General features: G+C 32.3%; 1 protein-coding gene and 1 long non-coding RNA gene across 8 annotated transcripts in view; both read left to right on the top strand.

Moving 5' to 3' along the window:
• The window catches only part of LOC108977465, a 92,579-nt gene extending 71,938 nt beyond the window's left edge, over nt 1-20,641 (top strand). For both annotated transcript variants that reach the window (XR_001994037.1, XR_001994036.1), the window contains exon 4: nt 20,200-20,641. This is a non-coding gene — a long non-coding RNA (uncharacterized LOC108977465). The remainder of the gene's footprint in view (nt 1-20,199) is intronic.
• Nucleotides 20,642-20,692: 51 nt separating this feature from the next.
• The window catches only part of LOC108977463, a 56,467-nt gene continuing 53,897 nt past the window's right edge, over nt 20,693-23,262 (top strand). For all 6 annotated transcript variants that reach the window (XM_018947155.1, XM_018947156.1, XM_018947152.1 and 3 more), the window contains exon 1: nt 20,693-21,206. In XM_018947155.1, the coding sequence (XP_018802700.1) occupies nt 20,871-21,206 (336 nt within the window). In that variant the 5' untranslated portion in view covers nt 20,693-20,870. The remainder of the gene's footprint in view (nt 21,207-23,262) is intronic.

Below are 23,262 nucleotides of genomic sequence, written 5' to 3'. Positions count from 1 at the left end.
TTTTGTAATAAAGCTCAACAGAAGCACATAGTGCTGCTTATAAAAAACGCATTGTTTTMTTTTTTATGTTATATGTACACTCGTACATATCTATAATATATATTTATATATAAGCATGTTTGTACACATTTCCTCAAGCGTCAAGCTGCCAAAGCCGCAACTTTGAATGACTGAAAGAATTCTTGTTGAGCAAAGTTGATTAAAATTTCAAATAAGGCAAAACATGATTGAGGCATAAATGTCAGACGCAGATATTGAAGTGCGTTAGGCGTATGTACATATGTATATAGGCTAGCATATTCATTTGGGACTAATGAGCTGGTGAGTTTCTTTGAGAAAGGGGAATGGTTTTAATAAGAGTGGTTGGGCTTGTGGCAAAAAAATTTAATGATTTGTTTGGTTTTATAGTAGATTGTTGTGTTTTATGTTAATTTATGTCGATTTATAATAAAAAAAGATTAAATTAGATAAAAGAAATATGTCAAGGCAATCAATCAAAGTAAAAACACAGATAAACAACATTGATGTTTACAAATAATATTATAAATAAATAAATTTTGATTTAAAAATTTGATCAATGGTCTGTGATCCCAAAACTAAAAGTAATATTTAAACTTAAATTATAATTTTATATTTTTTGGAATTCAATTTATGGTATTTATTTATTTATGTACGTATTTTATATGTATTGCGGGTGACGGGGTGGAAAATGTCTCCCGCATCATCAGTGCTGTTGCCATCATCACAGCAACGATATGTGGCACTTGCAGGTCACTAAAAACTCCCCCTCTAAGGAATCGTCGCCTACCCTGGGATCACATTTGCGTTACTTCATTACCATGGTCCCCGGTCAGCATGAGGGCTCTTCGACTCTTCCTATTCTGTGGAGGTACGACTTCTCCGAATTTACTTCTTGTCCATAAGTCTAGGCCTTTTATTAGCATACCCGATCATCCACAGCGACTCTCATTCTCCCATCTTTGTTGCCATGTTGGTATTGTATTTTTCTTTAATTGTTCTATTGCCCTCTTGTTATTATCAGATGTTTTTTTTAGCTCTTATAGTTTTTTCCTTTCGTATGGAAAAATGTTAATGTCCAGATCTCAGTTCCGTATAATAGGGCGTCGCGACCTTAAGAGCTTCTTATTTTCTTGGCTGAGGCCTCCTGTGTTAGTCTTATGTCTGCTAAGTTTGGAGGAGATTTTCGCTGCCTTTCCTGTGGCGTGCTAGATTTGCACCCAGAAGCGTAGTCTCTGGTAATATTTTACAGTTTTTTGTGTCCTAAGAATATCTTAATATTTACAGTTTTTTGTGTCCCAAATATAGCCGTAATCGTTTGCATTCTTATAACACATACCCCGTTCATTTGTTTGCAGTAGTAGCTCCGTTTTTTGTGTAGCGAGCTGGTGGTTGTGTGAGCGGAGCCATGCTTGCATCATGACCTGATGAAGCTTTTTTCGAGCCTTTTCTGAGTATCTTGCTGTAATTACTACTACAATGTCGTTCGCCTAGCAATTCTGGCCCTAGAACGGATAATTTTGCTGCTCCTGACGTGACCGCTACCCGTCGTGATTCCTCTTTAGTTAGGTAAATCAGTTTTCTGTTACTAAGGTAGCTCCGCACTACAGCTCTGAAGTAGTCGGGAATTTCAAAGATTTTTTCGAAAACGTAATTCATATCCATTCTTCTAGCGCTATTGAAGATATTTCGGACTTCTAAAGTCGCCAGCAACACTATTCTGTTGTATTTACTCTTTGTCATCTGCGCTGTGCGGCTTTTACATTTTCGATAACACATTTTGTAGAGTTGATCCGCCGGGTCTAAAGTCATGTTGTCTAGAGGAAACTCCTCCTCCTCGTTGAAAGCCGTTTCGAGTCTGGATTTAAGTGATCTTCCCGCTGTGTCAAGCAAGCATAGTGGGCGGTATGCTGATGGCAAGTTTGTAGCTCCTTTTCCTCTTACTGTTTAGCACCAGCCGTTGCTTTATCCAAGGTTAAGGGAATATTCCGATTTTGAGGCAGGCGTTGTACATACATATTCAATGGTACCGCCGATCGATCTGTAGCTGTCCTGGTAAATAAAAAAAAAATACATATAAATGAAATAAAATTAAAACGGATTAAAAATAAATTAAAATAAATTAATATAAAATAAATGGCTTATAATATAAAAAAAAAAATTGAATTAACAATTAACTCCTGATATTATAATAGCTTCATATTTTCTATGCACTCAAATAACTGCAAATAGTGGACATTGGATTGTAATAGTTTTTTATTATATATGTAGATAGCGAAGGCGGAACTTAATTAACCGGATTTCTTAAGTATTGATATTTATTTCGCTCTCACTTTATTTTATTGCATATTTGAAAGCTTTCAAAAGTTGACACGATCTTGATTAATGTACTATGGAGGCGTAAAACAGGTTAGAAATTATTGAAATGAATAGGAAAGCCACTTACTATATTATTAAATATAATACATGAAGCAATATAACTGTTTTATAACACTTTATGAAAATTTTCAATTATATTAGCAGTCTTTTAGATTGTTTAAATAGTGCAAGGATATTTCAATAAAGCTTTTTTATAAACTTTATCATTACTGTTAAAATGTTAAAATTAGTTAAAAGCTTTAGACTTTTTTTATAATTTTTAATTTGAACAGGGAACATGAAATTTGTAACACCGCGAAGAAAATGCCATGGGACTCTAGCATTGCTGTGTATGTATATCGATCTGTAATTTTACACATATCGTCATTTATAATGCAAAACAGCGTAACATCACTTTTCAAAAATTTGCAGGCGAAGAAAAAGCAATATAATAGAAACCACTCATACATAAATTTGAGTTTTGGTTATAAAATGGTTATATATTGCTTATGTGTTGGTTACATATTGGTTATATGTTTGTTATATATTGGTTATATATGGGTTATATAGTGGTTATCTGACAGTAAAAGCTGAAAAATTTATGCTAATAGTCAAACGTTAGCAATGAAAAATTAAAAATTTTTTTTTGATGATACGTTGTTTTGCATTTTAGGCGACGATATACTCTTATCCCCAAGAAACTGCTCGTTTGTCAGAAACGTCGATATATGACGATTATAGGATATAGCTGTCATACAAGGTGATCGACCAAAATCATGTTCTTTTAAGGAAAACTTTTTGTTTGACAAAATATCTTCACGAAATTTGGTACTGATTATTATTAAAGGCAACGCTACAATCTCCGAACAAAATGCTCAGATCGGAGCACTATAGCAATTAGCTGTCACATAAAACGACTGGCCAAAATCAAATTCTTTTATGGAAAACCTTTTTATTTTGAGAAAATATTTTCACAAATTTTGGCACTGATTATTGTCTAAGGTAACAATGCCATTTCCGAAAAATTCATTTAAATCGAAGCACTACAACATTTACCAGTCATACAAATTGACTGCTCGAACTCAAAATAAAAATAATTGTATACCCTTTATGCTAAAAGAAATTCACCAGTGAAGGGTGTTATGCCTCTAGCGCAGCTCAAGTTTGTACTTGATTTTGTATTTTTTGTTTGTTTTTTCATTGCATTAATTTTGATTGATAAATTTATGCTCTTATTTACTGATGACACAAATGACTTAAGCAACGAACCTGACGCTGTTGTCCAAACAAACGTCAACCCCGAATTTTAATGTTTATTATTATTTTATTCACGAAGTAGATCATTATTAAATGAAAAAACAAATTAATTAAATTTCCGATTATATGTATAAGAAATAAGAAAATCTAACATTCGATATAAATTTTCACAAATTCATACATTCGATTCAACTTATATATGTATTGTAAAGCACCCAATTCACTGTAGACCTAAAAATTTAACCTACAGTCACATATAATCAACATATCGAGGCATAAATTAGAACGTGTCACCGCCTGCCGTGGCAGCTACTGTACACCACATTTTAATGAGAGCAAGCGCGACATGCAAAGTACCAAGCCAGCATGAGATTGTAAGGCAAACGAAAAGAAAAAATAAATAAATAAACAAAAACTATATTATTGGGAGCAGGCGCGCAACTGTGCAAAAAGTTTATACTTTTTGTTATGGTTGTACATTGACATGGCGTGGCGCGCGTGAAAAATGTCACAAAAATTTTAAATGAATATATCGGTCAACAAACGCACGATTATTTTACCTATATTTATTCCGTTTTATTTTTGTTGTTGTTGGCCTGTTAAATGTAAATTCTACACACACATACATACAAAGAGGTACGCCAGAAAATGTTTATCAGCCTGACTGACGCAGCAGCATTTAGCGCAATTTGTCTGTTGAAAGTGTGGCAGCCACAGACAGTTCGATAACTGACCTTATGCGCTTTGTTGTTATTGTTGGCAGTTTACATTTTGCTTTGTACTAAGCCTCACTTCATTTTAAATTATGTAATTTTTTTTTTGTGGGGCAATCATTCTGATTGTGTCAACGTCAATCGGGTCGGACGTTTGCGAAATGAATCGCGTGACATGTGTGACGCCAAAATGATGGAATGGTAGATAGCTTGGCACATGAACGCTTGCTTACAACATATAGTGGCTCGCATGTGTGTGTAATTCTTTAAAATGCATTTCGCGGTGCGTTAATTAACCGATATACGTGTTTGTGCTCAGAGTTTGAAAAATTTTCTTTGTAAAACAAAGTTATAAATTTATTAAAAAACAAATAATATGCCGAAAAAGCGTATTTATTATACAATTTATGTTAGACTTCGACCATCGACTTATATATCAATGAGTACTCGAGCCTTTAAAAGCGCATTAATGAAAAAAAAAAATATTAACAAGTCTCTTCCGAATTCGACTATGAATATTTCGAACTTCAAAAATTTTACTACGAAAGTTCGAGAATTTGAGTACGAAAGAAACCCAAAATTCGAATATACAAAATTTACAAAAAAATTTGCTATTCTAAATTTATGAACATTTCGAACTTCGAAAATTTTACAATGCAAATTCGAAATTCGAAAACTTGAGTATCAAAGAAACTATAAATCTAAAATTCGAATATACGAAAATTTAATTCGAATTCGAAATTCAAATATAAAACATTCGAACATCGAAAATTCAAGTACTAAAGAAATCAAATATTAAAAATTCGGACATCGAACATGTAAAATATTAGTTGGAAACGCGATTGTTGAAAATTCGAACATAGAAATATTTTAAAATAAAAAAAGAATGTACTTCGAACATTGGAAAATACAAAAAACATTTTAATTCGAAAGCATAAAATTGTAATTTAAACAATATAAACAACGTAAAATCAACTAACTATAAACATTTTGTTTTCAGCATAGTACAAAATAAAATAAATATTTTATTACGAAAATACAAACATACATGCATATATAGTCCCAATAAATCTTTCAAAATAGTTTCCACTGATCTTTCTGATATTCCACCGATATAGATTTAAATTAAAAGTCTTCGACTCTAGTCGAAAATTTACTTTACAAATTCGAAAGTTCGAGTACTGAAAAAATCAAACTCAAAATCAAAAAACTCAAATACCCAAAGTTTTAAATTCAAAATTTAAATATAGGAAGTTCGAACAGATTAAATTTTTTTTTAATTCAAATCAAATTTTGAAAATTGGAACTGTGAAAATTTTACTAAATATTTCAAAAATCGAAAAATTTGAACAATACAAGATTTTAAATCAAATATTGGAAATTCGATCATAAAATTTTTAATATAAGAAATTGGAAACAATCGAAAAATTTAAACAAAAAAGTTTTGAATTCCATTTTCGAATATTGGAAATTGGGTATAAAAGAATTAATGAACATACATACATATGCAGTATCCATCAAGTCATATCTTTAATTATTATATTCACATTTGCCACCATACTTACATGTACATACATCATTGAGATGCTGCTTAATTTAACTTAAATCAATAATAAAAACTTTGATATGAGAATTTTCGGAAAATTTACTACGTAATTTACTACGTAAATTCGAAATTTTGAGTATTGGATAATGCACATTTAAAAATCAAAAAATTCAAATACCAAAATTTTTAAATTCGAAATTCAAATATTGGAAATTCGAACAAAAAAAGTGTTTTTAATATTTCGAAAATCAAAAAAAAAATGAATAAAAAATGTTAAATTCGAAATTCAACTATTGGAAATTCGAACAACAAAATTTCGCTAAATATTTCGAAAGTCGAAAAATTCAAACAATACACATTTCTAAATCGAATAGTCGATTATAAAAAATTTTAATATTAGAAATTTGAAATTAGTGAGTCGAAAAATTTAAATGAAAAGGGTTTTAATACGAATTTCGAATATTAAATTTCGAAAAATTTACTGCGCAAATTCTAAAGTCGAGTATTGAAAAAACCAAACTTAAAAATGAAATACCAATTTTTTTAAATTCGGACATAGAACATTTTATTAAGTGTTTCGGAAATCGAAACTTTGTAAAATACAAATTTTTAAATTGAATATTGTAAGTTCTTTCATAAAGGAACTTTTAATATAAGAAATTTGAAATTCATAAAGCGATGAATGTAAACGAAAAAACTTATAATTTGGGTTATTTGGAATATAAATACAATTATAATACAACTTGAGGGGTGATTTATAAGTATACTATAAATTTTAAATAAAACCTGATGTGGCTACTTATTCCCGCATTAATCTTCAAAGATTCTGTTTGTGTTGTTGTTGTTGTTGATATTGCTGCTGCTGTATAATTTTGACGCCTGTATGTCCGTCCGCTACGGTGATTCGTTTTATTGTGTCTTTCTGTTTGTTGGGTACTTCGCTGTTATGTTGGCGCTGTTGGGTGTTTTTGCATTGTCCTCTAATTGATATTTGGATGAGTTATTAGAACAATGCAGGGATGTGTTCATATGGTATGAACAATTCTATTGCGAAAATATCTATCCGATTATTTCTTTAATTATTAATTTCTAAGTAAGGTCACAACTCAAACCTACATATTTGCCTAGTAGGTATTAAAATTCAAAATTCACCCAAAGGATTTCAAATGTTTTTGCTGTTGTTCGTATTTTTTTTTTATACACTTAATATTACTTAATATTTATCGAAACTATACTATTCTTCCACTTATAGCTTTTTTTCCTGCTACCGAAGTCGTAGTAAGTAGTCTTAGTATTTTACGCAAACTATTAAGTCTTAAGCGCTCCATATTTGTAGAGATATGTGATTTTAAATAGAAAATTGTGCGACTCAATTTAAAAGGCGCTACGTGATCTTTTGTTTAATAACAATATAACAAAATTAACACGCAGCATCAGCACCCACATCTGCGACTGCTGATGTATTAATATAAATAATAATAAAAAAATAATTATATTTACTATAAACAATTGTTTCACGCCGCCGACTGGCAGTGTCACTCAGGTGTGCAGTGGTTTCGAAAGCCTAATAAATAATATTGAATTTCAATTGCGGAAGATTTCACATGTTTAATTGTCTCACCAAACAAGAGAAAACAAAAGTTGCTGATTTATTGTGGCTACACACTAAATAAATATTTATTTGCGTGCATGTATGTACATATATATACAAACATGTGTTAGTGAATATTTATGTATTGCCACAATTGATTTGAATCATATTTGTGTGCCTCGCTTTTGCGGTTGCTTTTTTTTTTTGTTGGCAATAGAAAATAATATGTTCGGTGGCTGTAAGTGACATTGCAACTGCGTGCTTATTTTACCTTTGCGAAGGCGAGTGGGTGTTGCAGGAAATAAATCTGAGCGCGTGCATGCGTGTGTTGGAGGCTTAAATCAAGTGCCATAGAAATTATGTATACAAATATTGTGCAATAAATATATACTTATATGGCACAACACTTTTCATGCATATATAGCAATTGTTTGGCTTGATTGATTTTTGACTATGGCACACTAATCTATTTTTGTTTTAACGTTTCACAATACGTGTGGAATTTTTATATACAAAAATGCGAGATTTTTGCTTGCTGCCATTGTTTGTTAATCTCTTTGGTATGTAAAAAGTCGATTGAAAACAATTAAACAGTATAAATTTTTACTTCACTTTCGAAAAGTCCAAAAGATGCGTTATTTCTAAAGGTGCCTGTAAGCAAAGTAATAGTAGTCAGTCCGTTAGAAATCAACAATAATAAAGCTTATGTATAAAATTATTTTAATAATATATATAATATTTATAATATTATTATTAATGGTATTTTTACTGGTTATTAATGACAAAAGTTGTATTTCTGATCTAATCTTTATCAATAGAACGACATACTTCTCTATAATAAGGGTAAAACAATGTTCGAAAAATTTGCAATTTCCCCAAATATGATCCTAATTTCCAATATTATACCGTAAAAATATATAAAATTGTTAAGCGTTAGCTAGTGACTGATTTAGAAATAGCTAAATTTTTCGAAAACATTTCTAAATACATTAAAAAAATATTTTTCAAATATTTATTTGATAACTCCATATCAATATTTCAGTACTGATTAATACATTTGTTTAATTTAACTAAAAGTTAAAAATAAATTTTTTGACTAAATAAAAGCGCAAAGTCTGCACTATAACTCAGATGAGTCAGAACCAGTCAGCCAGTGTTTTCTGAAAAGCTTTGTAAAAAACTTGTGAGCCGTTAACAGGTTAACTACATAAGAAGCCTCGGTTTTTTTTGTTATTTTCTGATCCTCTGAAAAGCCTACTGTTGCGACCATGATTCCAATGAGAAGCTTTGTAAAAAGCTTTTAAGCTTTTAGTAGGTCACATCGCTGTCCCAAAACCCGCCAAAAAACATAATATTGTGACCATGATTCCATTGTAAAGAGCTTTTGAGCTTTTAATAGGTTACCTAAAAAGACTCTATTTTTTGTGATCTTCTAACCCTCCGAAAAACTTACTGTTGTGACCATAATCCCATTGAACATCTTTATAAAGAGCTTTCGATCTTTTAAGAGGTCACAAAAAAAGTCTCACTATTATATCTCTATCTTTGTGATTTTCTGATCCTCCGAAAAACTTACTGTTCTGACCAGGATTTTATTAAAAAGCTTTGTAAAGAGCTTTTTTGAGCTTTAAATTAGTCATCTACGAAATCTCACTATCCAATCTCTGTCTATGTGATTTTCGTTTGTTGTTTTCTGACTCTCCTGTCATTGTGGTATCGAAAAATTTTCATTTAAGGAGCGACTTATGCGATATAACATTATTATTTAATATCATGTAACTTCGATTTCTGGATATATCTTAACAAGAGCGCTACCTATCAGGAAAACTTTTGACCAACATTTATCTATTGATAGAGTCAAAAAATCAAATCAATAGAAATCAAAAATTTTAGCAAGAGCGCCATCTATCGATGAAGCTTTTGGTCGAATTGTTTTCATTATATACTAGATAACATATATTCAATATTAAACAGTACTAAAGCATTTCCGACTTTAGTTTGTTCTGACCCAGATTTTTTGAAAAAATTAAAAGTAAAATTTTACCATTCTTTGAACTTATGATTGAGTCTTTGTTCTTTAGGACTTCTCACACATTGTTTGTGCTGAGGACCAGCAGTTTAGTATCGCTTTATAAACTGATGAATTCAGCTTTCTCAATGTGAACTACAATGTATTTACTAAGTTAAATGTAGGTAGTGTCAGTCTTGTGCATAATTATTGTATATTATGGTGCCATTGTCAATAGGAAGTGTTAGATTTTCTCACTTCTCACACTTTTTTTTTTTTCATTTCACGTAAGTGATACACTCGAATGCTCATTGCACCAACGGCATCTCGATGTCTTACGAAACAGTTTTGTGTGTCTGCTGCCTGTCCACCTACACCTATGGTTAGCCATGGTGCATACCGGGCTTACAGCCGTGTAGTCAACAATTTGCACAGCTTAATTTTGTAATTGATATCATTAATGAAAGGAAAGGCGCAAATCACAATTGTCGTTACAACAGCGAGAACGACCGCATTACGTAGGCACTGTAGACGTGAAACGCTGTAAGTGTGTAAGTTTGTAACGGCAGAAACCTTCCCAACAGCAAAACAGCAGCGGGAAATCGCCAACACCACCGCCACCGTCGCTGTCGTCAGCGGTTAGAGTGACAGACAAATCTCAAACGCCACCGCAACTGCCACTCTGAGCCCCAGCAATTTTTGCAATAAACAATTTTTTTATTTTTATTCTTGCATATTTTTTCTTTTTTTTTTGTATTTTTTTTATTTTTTTATTTTTGTGTTAATTTCAATTTGTTTGTTTCACATCTAGAGTTACAATTTGCCTTAATTTTTCCACAATTGCGTTCGCTTTTGTTGGTGATTTAAGTGAGCATACAAAAGACTTAAGCCACAAACTTGATTTGGATTTTATATAATTTTATTTTTTTTATTTGGTTACATTTTTTCTTATTTTTTTAGCCGCACAGAGCGTAATAAGTTTACCACGAAAATTATAATACACAGGGGTTAACACTGGAGACTTTATAATATATGAATGTACATATATTATATATTTAAATGATCATCAGAAGGAGCTGAGTTGATTCAGCTATGTCTGTCTGTATTGTCCCTCAGTTCATGAGATATAATTTTGAAATTTTGCACACGTTCTTTTCTCCCCAAAAAGTCGATTATCTTTCAGAACCACCGAAATCGGAGCACTACACCATATAGCTGCCATATAAACTGAACGATCAAAACCAAGTCCTTGTATGGAAAACTTTTTTGCTTGGTGAGATATATTCATGAAATTCAACATGAGTTTTTGCGTAAGATAATTGTGTAATCAGCAAAGAAATTGTCAAAATCGAACAACTATAACATATAGCTGCCATACAAACTGTTCCATCAAAATTTAGATTTTGTATGAAAAACTTTTTTATTTGACAAGATTTCTTCACGAAATTTAGCGTGGATTATTTTCCAAAGCAATGTTACAATCCGTGAAGAACTTTTCTAAATCAGTTTATTATATCATATAGCTGTCATACAAACTGTTTGATGAAAGTCAAGTTTTTGTATTGAAAACTTTTTTAACTTTTGAGGTAACTTCACAAAATTTGGCATTACTAATATTTCAAAGCAAGGCTATAATAACTGAAGAAATTTTCTAGATCGGACTATTATATCATATAGCTGCCGTACAATCTGACCAATCAAAACTATTTTCTTATATGAAAAGCTTGTTTATTTGTTGAAATATTTTCACGAGATTTTACACGGATTATTGCACAAGCCAATGGTACTATATTCGAAGGAGTCATTCAGATCGAATCACTAGATCATAAGGCTGTCATACAAGCTGACAAATGAAAATCAAGTTTGAAATAGAATCGTTTTGTATATGTGAGGGGTATTATTGCTAGAATATAACCGAAGTATAGGTTTTTCCTTTTTGTTGTATTTTTTTATAATTATTTTAATGTGTTTTTATTTAATTTATTATATTTTTTTATTCTATGCATTTTTAATTTTTTTTTATTTTTCATTTATTTTTTATTTTTATAATTTTTTGTGTTTTTTATTAATATTTTTCGGTTCCAAATTTTTATTTATTTATCATTTTTTGTTTTTAATAACTTTTTTCTGTTCCAAACTATTTTTGTTTGTCTTTTTTATCAATTTTTTTCTATGCCAAACTATTTGCATGTGACGAATCACAATCGAAAGCAATCGCTTAGCGACTGTCCACCTAACCGCTTGCAACAACTATGCAGTTCCACTCAATGTAGGCAACTGTGCAGTGAAGGTCATTGCAATTACTGTTAGTTAGCGGTGACGTCGGCGGCAGCAATTACCAGCTAAACGCTTTACTGCCGTCCACAGGCGATGCCTTTGAACTGTTTATTGACGTTTGCTTTCGATTTCGCGCACACTTTTTGGTACTTTTGGTTTTTACTTTTAGTTGTTAATTTTTGTTTTTACTTTTAGTTTTATTTTTCCTTAATAGCTCAAGTCAAATATGCCGTTCTCTATTTCATGTACAATTTACCAGCATTCGACAGTCACCCATTCCTGCATTTATTGCTACAGGTTTGCAGTGAAGTTCGTTAATATCCAATAGTGTTAACTCAATTGCCTTTTGCGGTGACAAATTATTGTTCAACTCAAATTCACTGTCAGCCAACTTCAGTCAGTTATTATTTGAGTTTCGCCTTTTGTTATATTTTCAGTTGTGTGCATATTGTATGCGCATGAGTTTGAAGTTTGATGTTAATTACGAATTGTATAGAAAATCAGCATAGCGTGTCATCAACGAGCTATTGTATGAAGTTTTTAAGGCTTTTGTGGAAAAGTGAAGTTCACGAAAAATTAAAAGTTGGTTTCAATTTATATATATATATACATAGATATATTTTTTTTACAACTTTTTTCTTATATATATTTTTCAATTTTTTTCATATTAATTTGTATACATATTTTTTGTGTATTTTTGTTTATAATCTATTTTCATACCTTTTTTGATCTTTTTTCACATACCATTTGTGGCTTGGTTTACACATAATAAGATAGTTTATATTAGAAATATATAGATAAATAGATAAAAAAATACTAATTAATAACTGATTGAAAGTTTTCGAAAAATATCTTATTATATTTGTTCTTAGCTTCCTACGTAGAAGAATAATAATTACAGATATTCAAATTCAAATTATTTATTTCAAACAAAATAAAAAAATATAAATAAAATAGTAAGCAAAAGTAGTTTGTTTGTATTGTTGAGCACCCATTTAGCATAAATCGATCAAAATAACTTAATTTAGGTTATGTTAACTAGAGTTCAACACAAAAGAATTTCTGCAAGCGTAGATATAATCAAAATCTTCAAATATCTGTATTTTGAAATTGATTCTTCAGTTTTTAATCTAATTTTTAAAGAGCATCATACAACCGGGTGATACTTGCGGCCTTAAATTAGTTTAGAATTTTAATTTTTTTAGAATTTTTTAACTTGATTTTTGAATAGGTATCTGAAACGGAGATTTGTAAAAATTATAAAAAAAATAACAGTTTTGATCAGGCACTAGTTTATCTATTGGTAACATTTTTTTTTCTTTTCTGATTGATATTTAGTAATAACCAAAGCAAGTAGGAGTCATTATTTTTTTAAATTGTTATTATTTTATTTATTTATAAATGTGAAAAAAATAATATAATTATTTTGTTTACACGAAAAAAAGGAGCACTGGCTGCCAGGACCTTCGGCTCATTATTATTATTATTTTCTCAAATTAGCGGTTTGAAAATTTCGTAGTAAGAAATTCTAGGTGCCCTTTATTCTAATGAATATATGACACGCATGCCATTAGGGCACGTTAACCGTTACGGTTGAGGTAGAAATATCATTCTACCGTACTGTCTAATTAATAAGAAACATCCATCTATTTTCTACTACATTGTCTGGACTGAGGTTGAAACATTTCGGCAGTCATACCTACGGAAAATCTTGCGAAACAGCCGATATGGATATTAGTGATTACAACAAATTTGTGACAGGCTCAAAGCGCTTCGTCCGGCTTGTTCAGCTGTTGCCCTAACTTAGCTTAGCCTAACAATTCATAGATGTTTTATGTCTAAAAGAATCTAGAAAAATCAGGATTACATTAAGACATATTAAATATGAGCGATAAAATTTGCTTTTAATAGCAATTAGTACACTGCCTGTGCCATAACAGAAAAAAAAATTTTAAAATTAAATTAAATACACATCTGTGTCTAAGGTAAATTTCTGCCCAAAAAATTTTTTTTCTCAACTTCTTAATTAAGGGGTCATATAAAGTTATAAGGCCGAAATAAGCGAAATTTCCAAAAAAAATTCAGCGACAATTTTTAACATGTTATGGTATCTTTTAGTATTCTGTATCTTAAGACATAGTATTAGTAAAAATACAGAAAGAAAACATATTTCATTAAAATAATTTTAAATCTAGTAATTAACAAAAGGAATAAGCAAAATAAAATTGTGCGACAAAATTTCTCAAAAAAAAAAAAAAAAAAAATAATAATAATAATAATAAATAAAAAAAAATCGGTTTTTAATAAAATTTCGGCCTTAAATTATTTAGAAAAAAATATTAATCAGTGCAAAAAATCTGCGATTAATTACTAAAAATATATTTAGGATGCTTGTATTGAAATCGACTAATCGGTTCAGTCGTTTTCGATTAATGTTGGTCGCCGACTTTAAAAACACCATTTTGATAAAAACGCGCTTAAAATTTGCGACTTCAAAAATTTCGGTGTGTATTTTCAAATATATATACTTTAAAAAAAAAATAAATAAAAAATAATCGTTTCTTTGAAAATTTTAACTGTATATAACCTCTTAAAAAATATTTTTATCGGAAAATTTGGTCAAAAGTTCTCGTTTTTTTAATCGCCTCACATATATTTTTATTTAAATTAAGACTTTTTAACATTGTTTCTGGCAAATTCAACCACATGTCTATTCTACTTCGAATGATTCGACTAACCTACCACGCTCATGGTTAAGTAGTAGCAATATATCAGTGCACCAAGCAGCCACTCAGCCAGCGGGGTAGTCAGCTTGTCAGTAAGCTGTGCTTATAAGCTTACATAGACGTAGTCACATACATATATATTTATATACAAATTGTATTCAACTTCAGTATATCTTGCTTGCTCAGCAATCGTGCGCTTTGGCTGCAGCACATTTTCGCCACTACTGAACTACACCAATTTGGTGTAATTAGAGCTTAATAAATTATCGCAAATTTTTTCATAACATTTTTTTCCTTCACTATATATGAATTTAAAGGCGAATTTGCCTTTCTGGCTTGGCACGCAGCATAAAAAAAGTCACAATAATTACTTGCAAGTGCCTTTGTAATCTTTATAAAAAAAAATATATATATATATAAAACTGGTTGCTTTGTGTTTCATAAATTCAAAGTCAAGTTCAAATCAACTTGAAAATATCCAAACCTTTTGAGTGTCTTTTTTCTTCATATTGCTTTTTTCAGATATTTTTTAATTTTTTAAATTTGTTTTTGTACTTTTTTTAAGCTTTTGGTTACTGTGTCTTCCAATAACTTCAACTTTTATTCATGCTGTGTTATATTTATATAGTAAGCATGTGCTTTTATTTATACATAATTATATGGATGAAAATGATTAATGAGCGATTTTGAGCGCAAGTGTGCAAGTGGTTGCTTTTTTTGCTTTGAGATCTGCCTGCAGACACTGACGGCGTGTGTTTGCTGCTGCTCTTTTAATTAGTGAGCGCATACAATTATGTTTGGTAAGTTGGAAAGTGACTGTTGTTGCAGCCGAAACTTATTCGGCGAAATGCCCTTGACATATACAGTAGATGAGATATAGAGTAAGCCACGTGAGTTGATGATTTTTAAATTCGAATCCTCTAACCACCGCTTTGTTACTTAAGCTTAGATTACTTTCACATCATATGTGCCAGCCAATGATTTATGACTATAACTTACAATAAGTCATATATGCTAATGCAAAGCAATTATTATTATATTTGATTCAGCAAAACCACCATTTTCAATTTGTCAAGTAAAATTATTGGTTCTTTTATGCTTTCGAACAAAATATATTTTCTGAAACAAAAAATGTACTGAAACAGTATGGAATTTTTTTTCACCCAACTACCTCTATATACGGTCTGCATTAAGCCAGCAGAGTCTCGCAGTTTCAAACAAGCTTGTTTTTTGACCAGTGGCTGTCAAGCTCACACTCCCACGTTGAAGCGCTTAAAGGAAGTAGGACAGCGAATACCTAACTCTTTTCCAATCCAGTGTAATCGGGGCAAGGGTACTCTATCTTTTGAGCTCACCGGCCTTACAGTTACCAGAAATTTCGTTATGGTTAGACATCCAAATGAGTTTTATAATGATGTCGCTTGATGCTATCGATAGTAAGCTCAACTCACTCCTTAACTTACATTGAGTGCACAGTGAGTGAGCTCAGACCTCATGCTGCTCATCATGGCTCATCTGCCTGAAAAAGCAAGCACTTCGGCTAAATATATTTGCTGCTAACTTAATGTTAACCACCTCTGCTTGAAAAACTTGAAAAGCGCTTCATTGGCAACCATAAACTGTACTACAGGAAATAACTATGCTACAGGAAAATAACTAATAAGTTTTAATCCGCATGTAAAATAGCTCACAGCGTCTCTTCTCCAGCAACTTTACCTCATGTAGTAGGAGAAGGATGGGATTTCAGAAATTCCCAGTTTTCTCCTATTGCAAATACTCAGCTTTCCTGAGCCTTACATTGACCGTGGTGGGTTGTACGTAGTGTACTATAGATGCCAAAGAAAAGAGCCGCTTCTTGCACACGTTCAAGCTTCTTAGCAATCGTTGCTTTTCTGAGCTCTCTCAACTAAATGAATACTCTATAACACATTATTGGCTTGGCTTTGGTTTAGAAGAATCAATATACCAACTTTCGTGAGGTTGCGCCTTTTTTATTCATAGATATTCTTGAGAATATATGTACAGGAACGGCTGCCCGCTTTATTCTCTATTTACTTATTATATTTATAAAAATCAAAATTAAATAATTGTACAACAAAATTGGTAAGAGTTGTTATCCAACATAGCGGTGAAATTTTCGAAGAAATCGTTCAGATTGGTTCACTATAGCATATAGTTGCCATACAAACTGACCGATTAAAATTATTTCCTTGTATGAGAAACTTTTTTGTTTGATAAGATATCTTCTCGATATTCTGTACGGATTATTTAACAGGGTAATCGCACTACACAATCTGCGAAAAAATCGTTTAGTTCGAATCACTTTATCATATAGCTGCCATACAAACTGAATGATCAAAATCAACTGCTTCTAGGGAACACTTTTTTATTTGATGAGATATCCAAAAGAGAGAAAAGAGATATCCAAAAATTTGGCATGGATTATTGTCTAAGATAGCGATGTAATTTTCGAAAAAATTGTCTAGAACGGACCACTATAGCATATCGCTACCATACAACCCCGTCGATTAAAATCTTTCGTTGTATTATTATTATTATAATTTTTTTTTTTTTTTGAGAAGAGAAGAGAACTTCGTGAAATTCGACATAAATTATTGTCTTAAACAAGGCTATAATATCCGAAACAATTTTCCAGATCGCGCTACTATCTGATATAGCTGCCATACAAATTTAACCATCAAAATCAAGTATAGAAAACGTTTTTATTTGTGCAGGGTACACTAGCGACGTTAAACCTTAATTTATCGTTTTTTTCTTGTTTTAGTTAATTTTGAATTATTTCATTTTTCTATATTTTTTCTTTATATATNCTTTTTGTTGTATTTTTTTATAATTATTTTAATGTGTTTTTATTTAATTTATTATATTTTTTTATTCTATGCATTTTTAATTTTTTTTTATTTTTTATTTTTTTTTTTTTTTTTTTTTTTTTTTTTTTTTTTTTATTTTTTTTTTTTTTTTTTTTTTCTATTTTCCATATACACCTTATTTTATTGTTTTTTTTTTTTTGTTCAATAATTTCTTATAATTTGAGTTTTTATTCCAATTTCATATTTACATTTTCCTGCTTGTCATTTCAATTCAATTACATCTCATACATTGTAAGTCAATCGCTGAATTACCTGCCAACCAACGAAAGACTTAAGCGGCGAACTTGTTTCGTTTTAACAGCCATATCGAATGAAATTTCTTTTGCCAACATTTCAACAAATGTGGCATTATGCTATCACCTTTTCCAAGGTAGGAAATTTGAATAGACATGCATTTACGGCACTTCACTTCAGCAGAAACCGCTATAATCAAAGGCAAGGAAGCAGCAATCACACGAAAGTCATAAACCCGCAACGTTCTTAGCACCTCATAATAAGCAGACAAAAAATAACGCTACACACTGCTGTTTGAAAGCTGCAAAGCAGACTGCATATTACAAAAGCACGAGAAAAAAAAGGAATATGAAAATAAATATAGCAACAACAACAACAAACGAAAGACAATAATAACACCGCAGTAAAATGGCTTGCGCTAGACTTTGATGTAAAAACACTTTTCTTTGTGTTTTGTTCTTAATGCGCTTTGCAGCATTTTTTCAGCACTTCAAACGCTCAGTCGCGTGCGCTACTTTTTCCTTCTAGTCGACGTTGACGCTGACGCCGGCCGCTATTGGTAATTTCATGGTGTAATATGCGCTTTAGTCAGACCGCTTGCCGTAGAAAATTGAAAAGAAATGTGTTGTAGCGGCGTAAACGTAGCAGTGAGTTTATGCAAAACTAGAAGTGGAAAAATGCTATAGAAAAAACAAAAACTTTCGTAACAAAAAAAAAAAGCCAACGGAAACCGAAACTTGTTCTCACTAATGCAGCGGTCAGTCGATAGTGGTCAGAACAGAGCATGAATGACCATTAAGCATCGCCACAGCTTCAAGCTAGTCTCAGCTGAAAGTGGCGACTTTGTGTTGGTGAATGTTTTATGTTTGGTTGTTGTTGTTTGCTAAGCGTGTGTGTGTGGGTTAACGGTGACAAGCTTAGCTGAACTTGCGCCCATTTTGTGTAAACATTGTATTTTGACATGCACACATATATAATATATAGCAATAAATATAGTTATATATCGATAGTTAATAATTGTACTTAAACCTTTTTTGTTTTCCCCATGCATAATGTGTGTAAAATCACAGCTTTATACTTGCATATATATATATATATACATGCAGCCATGTATGTCTAAAGTGATTGAAAAAATATAAGCGCGACGCATGCAGGTCTACTAGCGCTGCGCTGCAACCAGTTTCTACATGTTTGCCCATTACTAGCTGTTGCTGCTTGACAGTTATCTATTCGCTGCCAGTCTAGTTTGCTCTGTTTGCGCGCGTGTTGCTTTTTCTTTACTTTTTCCATATTGGCTAATGCCAGTTGGTAATGAATTGTTGATTTTTTCGACTATTTTTTTTCTTATTTCGAATTATTGTCCGCAAATATTTCAGATTTTACTATTTTAAGCAGTGAGTATTACAATAGTTTGTGGCGTGAATTACTTAGAGGCTATTAGCGGTTATCAATTTGTAAATAACGATTTGCTACTTTAAAAAAATTATATTTAAAAACAAAATTAGAAGAAAAATTCCACATGTCTTCGTTAATATATAGTCTATATAAAACATATAAAAAAAAAATTAAATGGTCCATTTCGAGGTTCCCTTCCTTTCTAAAAAAAAAAAAAAAACAAAAGAAAAAAACAACACAAACATTTCAAATTTAATGGGGAATGTTTATAATCATTCGAAAGTACATTCTTTAACATTTATTTCTTGAAGATTATCTCTTTCAAATGTTGGCCACGGCTACGTCTCGGATAGCTCATCCATTGAGTAAAATTTTCGATGACTCGTTGGTGCATTTCTACTGGTAATTGATAAATGACACGCGTGATGTGTTGCTGCAAGACCGTAATCGAAGAATAATTGTCCGCATAGGCCATAGAATTTACATATCTACACAGGAAAAAGTTTAACGGTATGACATCGCACGCTCTTGGTGATAAATCGACCGGCCCCAAACTTTAAATTATCTGCTCACTGAAGTGTTCTCTCAATAAATCTATTGATCGATGTGATGAGTGTGGAGTGGCGCTGTCATGCTAAAACCGAATGTTGCAGAGATCGCGAGCTTCAATTTCGGTTCTCAAATAGTCTGTTATCATTGCTTCCGAGCCATAGACGATTACGTTTTTGACATCATATTTGAAAAAATATAAACCGATGATTCCACTGACCCACTAACCACCCCCGACCGTTGGTTTTTCTGACAAAATTTGGCTCGAAAATGTCGCATCTTCATGGAACTGTTCAATATTCCATTCAAACTGACCGATCAAAGCAAATCTATCGATCATTTTAAAATCTTTGCGCTGTAAGAAATGCAACCTGTGCATGGTACTACAGCTACGGTGCTGCCGAATTAAAATTTTTATTTACTTTTATATATATATATATATATTTTTTTTTTGTTTGCTTAAAGCATACTTTCTTAATGTATTATTATTCATGTACGTTATAACAGATATTTTTGCGGAAATTTAAATTCTTGCTACCAAAATCTTTGCTTTCTTTACTTTCTAAATGTTAAGAACTGTAATTTTTATGACTTGAAAATCTAATAAAAGCAACTGTGTATCTTCTTTCATTACAGTAAAACGCTAGTAAAAATTAGAGCGTGAACTGGACAGTCACCACTATCTCTTTCAACGCTTACGCACACACAAATCTACATAGCAGCTGAGCTGGCAGTTCATGCGTCAGCAGTTACGGTAGCCGCGAACGTAGCAAACGTAAATAAATGCAATGCGCGTGTAGCGTAAATTATTATTATGATAATGAATTAAACTTGCCATTAATTTAGAAGTGAACAAAGAAGCTGCCAAAGAGATAGAATAGCGAAATCGGCGGCACAAGCAAGCCAGCAAGCAGGAAACGCAAACGTAGTGGAAAGAAGTAGTCAAACAGCATAAAGTGTAACAAGCGAATAAAGTCGTACAACAACAACAATATTATAATAATAATATAATTACAACAACAAGCAAACGCACAGCGCAAAACAAAGCAACGACTGCACGTAGCATGCGTTGCACGCACATACACCTGTCTCTTATACACATCTAGATGTGTATAAGAGACAGGCATAAAGTGTAACAAGCGAATAAAGTCGTACAACAACAACAATATTATAATAATAATATAATTACAACAACAAGCAAACGCACAGCGCAAAACAAAGCAACGACTGCACGTAGCATGCGTTGCACGCACATACACACGCAGAGACACGCGCTGAATTGTAATTGCAAACTGAATTAAAATAAAATGGAAGTAGCGACAACAAACAATCATCATCACAACCACCATCATCATCATCAACAGCATCAACATCTCGGCCATCAACTACATCATCCAGCGCATCGCTTGCCAATGGCCAAAGCACCGCAACAACAACAACAGAACAGCCTCATAGTGAGCAACGCTTTGAGCGCTGCCAGCGACAGCGCGACGCGCAATGGTAATAGCGGTGGCTCACCGCGCTCGCCGTTCCAGCGCGAGGTGCGCGAATGGCAGCGCATCGATCCAGATACGGGCGCTTTGCTGAGCGGCCGTTTAGAGGCCGATCGTTGGATTAATGGGCCGTTGAATAGTTACGGAAAGGTGAGTGCGCATCGACAAAAATAATCATAGCGCAATATACATATATGTATATATATATGTGTGTATACATATGTTTGTATGTGCGTGCGCAATGCCGCGCGCTTCTGTAATTATAGTATTTGTGGCATGAACGCGGACAAAGCTGAAATCTCTAGCTAGAATTACGGTAGTAAATGTTGTTTAAGCGAAATGCGTTGCACGCCGCACTTGATTGATTGCTGTGCGTAAACGCATGCGTGATAGTTGGTGTAGATATATATATATCCATATATATACATATATATAATATGTAATTTTAAGTCTCCGCCGCACACATAATTGCGTTGCTTGGCCGCGCGCGCGCAATTTTGCCGTGTGGCAACATTGTTTGCAGCCAATTTATGACCGAATGACTGACTGTTGCACGCATACTTCATGCAACATTTATCTATAAATACATATACACATATATAATATAGTATATTAACCATATGTATAGCTTACTTGCAACGCTACCCTTTTTGTTGGACAACATGCAATGCTTGGCTCATAACGCTGTGCCGCAGCTCAGCAGTCTGTCGAGAATTGACTGACAAGTCGGCAAACACTGACAGCTCATCAAATGTAGTGGGCATTTTTGCGCAATTTTTTTTTTTTTTTTTTGTTATGTTTTTAATTAATTTATTTTTATCTTCACTATTCATGCTCATGTATACATGTGTGCCTTTGTGTTGGTCTAGTTCCAGGGCGTTGCGAGTTTTAATTAAAAAATAGTCCGCTAAGTGGTTTTGTTGCCATTTTCAATAGGTAGGGATAGTAAGGACCAACACCTCTACAATTGGCAACGGCATATTTTACATATTTGCTAGAATTATTTATCATCGAAAGGGAATTCTAGCAATTTGCTGTATGCTGGGGACCCCTTACAATGTTTTGCAGAGAACTTTGTGACGGAAATAATATCAACTTAGAAGGTTCTGTCCGCTATATAGTATAAATTTATCAATTTTGACCCGAACTGATAGAAAAAACGTAGAAATGTACGACGTTTTATAATAATAATCTCTTTTATAGTCAACGCTAGATTTCAATTTTCTTGAGCGAATGACTTCAATGACTTCAATTAATTCATATATCATCATGTCGCGTTCTCCTAAGCAAACTTTACAGTTTTAAAAACAGAAAAAATATCACACGAAAGAAAATCTGATGAATACGTTGAATGAGCGTTGACTTTTATTTCCTATTTGGCTAAAAATTCCGATTAAATAATGCAAGAATGTTATGCGCATTCTGGTGGTGAAATCTTCTGCCCACAAATCCGGTCCTTTACGGTAAATTGCACGTATATGTCTCATAACGGCCAAGTGGCCTTTTGACGCTGTGTAATGTATACTTTTAGAAGTTCTCACGATGTTCAAGGCAAACTATGACCATGAGCCGATTTTTAACCGACTTCAATGTGGTTTCGGCTAATTTTTGGAGCGCCATTCACGGCGCTCTCTGCTGACAACACAACGATTTCTCGAGCACTCTGGATGAATGATTTACAGGAGGATATGTTATCGAGGGCCATTCAAGCACTCGTGTTTATGATAAAGTAGGCTAACTGAAATACTTAAGCCGTGTCTGAGATTCCATTAGAAACATAAAATTTCAAGCAAGCTTATGACATTTCCTTCCATGGTAAAAATTAACTAATATTTAAAGATCAAGTTTCTCACCAGAACATTAAAACAGATTCTAGCAGTCTGGGAAAAAATTGTTATCGTTTCGGTTTTCGCAGGCAGTTTAAATGAACCAGTCCGTGTCAAATTTGATCTGATGGTACTATACTTCGGTTTCATATATGAATTAAAAAGGTAATTTGCAAAGAAATCCTTCTAATAATCCATCTTTCTCTTCATGGAACTACTTAACACATTTTTGGATTATATTTCTCAGATCATTCAAGTATACAATAAGCAATGCATTTTCGAAAGAGTTCATATTAATGGAATGCATATTTACCAAAGGGAGGATGGAGTCATGTGTAGAAGTTCACGCAAGTGAGGAAAGTTTTCTGATCGCCATTCAC

Source organism: Bactrocera latifrons, unplaced genomic scaffold, assembly GCF_001853355.1.
Source record: "Bactrocera latifrons isolate USDA-ARS-PBARC rearing strain unplaced genomic scaffold, ASM185335v1 scaffold_9, whole genome shotgun sequence".
Lineage (NCBI taxonomy): Eukaryota > Metazoa > Arthropoda > Insecta > Diptera > Tephritidae > Bactrocera > Bactrocera latifrons.
The sequence above is the reverse complement of the archived record's forward strand: the minus strand, read 5'-3'. Positions and strand labels throughout refer to the sequence as shown.